At 55.7% G+C, this 5760-nt stretch overlaps 1 protein-coding gene across 1 annotated transcript in view; it reads right to left on the minus strand.

Annotated features, from left to right (window-relative positions):
- Positions 1-1869: 1869 nt before the first annotated feature.
- Positions 1870-5760, minus strand: part of VOLCADRAFT_98697 (uncharacterized protein) — a gene marked incomplete at both ends in the record, with an annotated part of 9377 nt that continues 5486 nt past the window's right edge. Inside the window, 5 exons of the mRNA XM_002957558.1 lie at positions 1870-2082; positions 2554-2748; positions 3078-3179; positions 4890-5288; positions 5425-5554. Coding sequence (XP_002957604.1) covers positions 1870-2082; positions 2554-2748; positions 3078-3179; positions 4890-5288; positions 5425-5554 — 1039 coding nt within the window. The remainder of the gene's footprint in view (positions 2083-2553; positions 2749-3077; positions 3180-4889; positions 5289-5424; positions 5555-5760) is intronic.

Here is a 5760-nt window from a genome sequence, read left to right on the forward strand (position 1 = left end):
CACGTAAAACGACAAGGACACGAAAACGGACCCACGAGCAAAGTTCAGCAGCGAACGAGGATGGTATACTGAATAGATGATCCACTCGTTGGCCTCGTCAGGGTTGGGTTAGAAGCTCGCGCAACCCCGATGGCCAGGTAATGGACCTACTAAACACCACCAAACCTGAACAATATCTTACCAACATTCATATAGCGAACGTTATCAACCTATGTTTCGCATTCCTTATGCCATGCAAGGGCGCCCATGTGCATGACTCCCACTCCATTCTTGTAAAGCCTCTTTGTGTAAAGCCGCACCCCTTGCTTACAACAAGCAAATCAACGGCTTGTTCCAACATTCTTCATTGATTTTAAGCCTATATGGTCCCTATGTCCGAAACGGCAAGAGATTGGGTCATGGGCTTCCCGCGCATCCATACGTCAGCTTGCTGTGCCAGCAATGGACTGAGTACTTAAGCTACTGGGACGCCATCCAATCATGTCTTATGATTCCTCAAGGCATTGTGCGGATCAGAGGGTGAGCGTTGCGGCGCCACCTACGTTTTCCAACACTGGATGTTTGAGCAGCATTTCATTCCTTTTATTCATTAAAGAAATACTGAATAATTTTCAGTTGGCAGGCTTATCTTCTCTTGCCAAGTGTGACCTTTGTTGTACGTCATCCATCGCCCTGTATCAAAAAGTGCAAGGCGAAGTGGATCCAGGTCATCGCCCTGAATCCATCGCCCTGACGGCCGGGCGGCCCTTGGCTCACCGGTCCAACGGTCATCGTACCAACGGTACATTCAAGAACTATTCATAATCTTCCAATACCAAATGGTATTTATCAATACCACCTTTTTATCGTTGGATATTTTCCTTCGTAACTGCTTTGCCAACTGCAAGCTTTGTTACAATTTTGGTATCGAGACAAACTCTGCGCGCGCTGCACGCTTGCGCGCACCGCGAGCACCAGGATAAACTACAGTAAAATGTCTTTTGCTTCGTGAAAGGGCATGGGCTCCGTTTCTCGTTGGGATGTCACAAATGTTACAACGAGGGCGGAGCGACGTAAGCCAGCTAATCCAGCACAAGATGTAATAACGATGACATAACAATCTAAACAACACAACGACTTAAATAGTCATCCAGAGCCTAGGCGGCGCCGGAAGGTCGTACATTATCCATATCTCAAATGATTGTCCACGACGATAGTTAACGACTTAACAACTAACAAGAAAACCTAACACTTCGTGCAAAAGTATGTTGGTATGTGTGCCCGGAAAGCTGTGCCGGACGGTCGACCGTCCGGCGGATGAACGGTGCCACCGTCCGCCAGGGCGGGTATATGAACCACACATACATATTGTAAATGTGCAGCAACGCAGTGCGGCTACGGCGGCTGAAGGGGCGTGAAGAGAGGGTGAAAGTAGTTCAATTTTCCTCGCATGATTGTATGCGAGCTTTTTGCCTGTAGGCTGCAACGACACCTCTGGAAGACACTCTTCGTAGCAAAAGTTTTACATTTCCTGTTAACAAAAGTAGTTCCACAACAACCTCCGAAAAAAGAATCCATTTCCCAATCCTAATGTTTTTAGAGTTTCAGGAGTGCAACGCCTTTTACCACCCCAACACCCAACCTCCATCTCCAGGAAGGTGAGAGAGACTCCAACTCTGCCATCTCATCCGGCACTATCCGAGACCCGTGATCGCCACAGGAACTCCCTCCGACCTCCCCCTCCTTCATCCTCCGCCCTAATCGGCGCCAAGAAGCGAAGAGACAAACATACCGCCAAAGCCACATCCCAAACCGTAAAACCTAGCGCCTACCCCGTATCGAACCTGCGACTACTTCTCTGCCTTGGCACTACTACTGGTACTGCTTTGCTTAGGAGTGCTGGGCAGTGGTGGTGGTGGTGGTGGTGGTAGTAGTGGTGCCCGACGGCATCGGCAGCCACTGCAGCTGTAGCTCCACCTCCGCTGCCCCGAGCAGCGTCCGGCTGCCGGCGGGCTGTAGCAGCCAGCGCCGCTGCAGCCTACCCGCGGCTGCTACAGCCATCAGCGGTAGTCGTACCTCCCCCAACAGCTCATCCGCCCGGGGCTGCGTAAGGGGCATCATCGGGCCGGGGGGGGGGATGTGGGCGGCAAGAAGAAAGAAGTGAGCGCAGGGGGGAGGGAGCCCGAGGGAAGGGGGGCTCGCGAGCTCCACCTTACCTCTTAGCCATAGGTCGGCCGCCACCCCCCCACCTTGCCCACCTCCACCCTCAAGCATTTAAAAAATACTTAATAAACTCTCCAAACTCCACATACGATGCTTTTCGCCGCCACCCCATCCCAGTCCATGCAAAACCGCACACACGAACTTCGTCGCACCCCATACAACTGCCACACATGTAAACCCCTCATCAGCCAAAACACCCATGTCCCGGATTCAGAAAGCAAGGCTCGACTCCCGGGTTTTGAAATTCATGTTCATCGAAACCAGGAACCCAAAGCCCCTCCCTCCTACCCTCCCCACCACAGACCCCTTTCCCCCTTTTCCCCCCCGTCAAAACACACACACCACACCTACTTGCGCCACCAGCGTCAGCGCCTTGCCCAGCGCCTCCCAGCCCCGGGAGGTCTTGTCCCAGGACCTCACCACCAGCTCCCCTCCCGCAACGGCTCCGAAGAACTGCAGAGGAGGGTCCTCAGCCCACACAGCCACCGGGCCGGAGTTATACCGTACAGGTGTACGGCGTACGGCCTCCACTCGACCAGAAGAGTCCTAAGCGGGTTTAAGGGTTGGGTGACGGCGGGGGTAAAGAGAGGGTATGGGCGTGTGTGTTTGTGTCGGGAGGGGGGAAGCCCTGCGGGTGGGAAGAAGGGCGGGGTGCCCCTTCCCCTCAACAGCTGCAGCCCCCCCCCCGGGCCGTACTTGCTACCCGGCCGGTCGTACACAACTTCCAACCCACTTCCCGCCATTTACACACTCCAAACCCCCCACCCCTACCACCCCTAACCTCCCCGACACCGCATGCACCCCCCCTACCCATAAAACCCCACCAAGTCCTCCGCGCCCTAAAACCCTAAAACCGTTAAAACCCTAAAACCCACCAGCAGAATGAGCTCCACGAAGGGGTCCACTCCGGCCGCCGTTCCCGTGTTGCCGCCCCCCGCCAACATCTTGAGCCGCATTACCCGAACCGTCAACACGGCCTGTGTGTATGTAGGGTGCGGGGGGAAGGGGGAAAAGGGGGGGAGAAACAGATCACTTCACTGGAACCGAGATAAACATACACACATACACACATACATACACACACTCAGACGCTCTCATCCCACTGACTGTTGCCCCGAGGGGTAGCGACTGCGGGATGATGCAGCCGGGGGCGCCCCCAGCGAGGGAGTGCCGCTCACCGGTGTGTGTGTGTGTTTGAGAATGACCGACATACACACATACACACAAACATGTGACAACAGTAACAGGATCCGAGGGGGTTTCGGCGCTTTGCTGGTGATAACAGTTTGGCAATGATAATATTGAACTATACCGCCAGCTACTGCAGCATATTAATCATCCATCCGTTCATCCACTCTATATTCGTACCTACTACCGTACTGGGGGTCTGGACTCAACCCGGGGGGTGTCGAGGGGGAAGTGAGCTGTGCGTGTGTGTGTATTGCTCACGTGTTCGTTGGGGTGTGTGAGAGTACGGCAGGAAGTGCTAATTACTGTACCAAGAATGTAATCATGGTCTCTCAGTAACGGCTACTGCACCAAGAAGCGATTGTCAAGGGACTTGCCCGATATGTCCTCATGTACGACATGTACGACAAACTCCATGACCGAAGCGGAAGGGGGGGAAGGTCTCTTCATTGTCCTCATTCACACCACCACCACCACCACCACCACCTAGGGATGTGAATTACGTTTTTACGTTTTTAAGGAACTAATGTTACGTAATTACGTAATTAAGGTTGGACCTGGCCGTAATTTACGGAATTAAGGGCTCGCCGTAATAAGGTCCCTCAGGAGGGGTAGAAACCTAAAAAGCTTAACAGACCCATGGGTCTTACAGGTTCCGCCGGTCTGCAAACCAGGGTGCCGCTGACCCGTCCACTCCTCCGAACACACCACAAACCCAGCCATGGGGGAAGCGTGAAAGAGTCCAACAATGCAGGTTGAAACCCGCGATTCCCTCCGCCCAACCAAGCAAAAGAGCAAGTCAAGTAGTCAACACGACAAGTAGTCCTGGTTTGCAACGGTATTAGGTGTCGTGGTCGAGTATGTATGCACGGCTGTTTGTTGTGGGTGACGTTGCGCTGGCTGAGCTGGACGCCGCAGTGCAACTTCCTTTCTGCTTATCGAACTGGTCCCGCACCCAGTCGCAGGGCTTGGCCTTGTCGCACGACGTGCGGGGCGGCAGGACCGGCAAGCCCGCAGCATTGCGAGGGGGCAAAGCGTACGCGAGCAGCGTGGTGCCCTTTTTCATATGCTGCTGCTGGTCCTTAAGAGCAGGTGGTGTTGCAGTATCAACGCCGCCATACGCGCCGGTGCCGGGGGTCGTGCCCGCGTCAGCCATGGTTCAAATTGGAAAGGCGATAGTCGCCAAGTCGGCTGTACAAGCGCCAAACTGATGTCAAAAATATGTAAATAAGTAAAGAATGGTGTTGCGAATGTGAAAACGCTGAAATTGTGCTGAAAATCCAAAATTGTACACTAGTACGGCAACCTTAAATTAAGGGTCCAGGGTCCAGGCCGTGGAAACCGTAAATTACACCATTTTACTGAATTACGCTTTTAAGCTTACGTAATTAAGGTTGCCAAATCCCATTTCAGCTGAAATTCACATCCCTACCACCACCACACATAAAAGATAGCGATGCACCCCCACCTCCACCTCCACCCCCGCGGGGCACCCCCACCTTTTCCTCCGCTCCGACCGACTGCCGCACCGCCCTCGCGAACTCCCCGGACCATAAAGCCCCAAATTCCACTCGTACGGGAATGCCAGTCGCCAAGCCGGCGGGAGCGCCACCACCGCCGCCGCTGGCACCGGTGGCAGCGGCGGCGGCCTTCGTGATGGCGACCCGTGGGTCTATAAGACCCGCCACCTCACCGCTGATGGTGGCGGCGGCGTCACTTAGCTCGCGACGCTGCCGTTCCAAATCCGCCGCGGCTGCCGCCGCCGCCGCCGCCACCGCCGCTGCCTCCGATGACGTCGCCGCCGCCGCCGCCTTGCGGCCCCCGACAGCGGGAGCAGACACGTCCTCATGCCGTAGTGGGATGTACGACACCTCTAGTACGACCAGTCCGGCGGCAGCCTGGGTGCGTGTGCCCCGGGGAGTGAGTGAGAGCCCCGGATGTGTGTTTTTTGAGAACGAGGGGGGAAAACCGGCGAGGGATAGGGGGGGGGTGAGAAGATGCCGGGGGGGAGGAAAGGGGAAAACAATGGCTGACCTGCTCGTCACCGATGTGGAGTGCATCGTCGTACAGCTCCCCCTCTCCCTCTCCCTCCCTGCCGTACACAGCAGCTGCTGCAGCTCCGCTGGCTCCGCTGCCGCTGCCACCCGCCAGGTCGTACGACGGCCTAGCGCCAGATGCTGACGAGGACTTGCGCCGTCTGCTCGTCTTCCGAACTCCCCCCGCCGGGTACAGAGGATAGTCGCCGATGTGCGTGTCGTGGCCGTGTGCGTGTGTGTATTGGTGGGTTTGGGGGTGGGTTTGGCGGGGGAAAAAGGGGTCTGAGGTCGCGAAGGGCTGCCCTTGCGTGTGCGTGTATTGGTCCCCAGCGGC

Source organism: Volvox carteri (assembly GCF_000143455.1).
Source record: "Volvox carteri f. nagariensis unplaced genomic scaffold VOLCAscaffold_75, whole genome shotgun sequence".
Taxonomy (NCBI): domain Eukaryota; kingdom Viridiplantae; phylum Chlorophyta; class Chlorophyceae; order Chlamydomonadales; family Volvocaceae; genus Volvox; species Volvox carteri.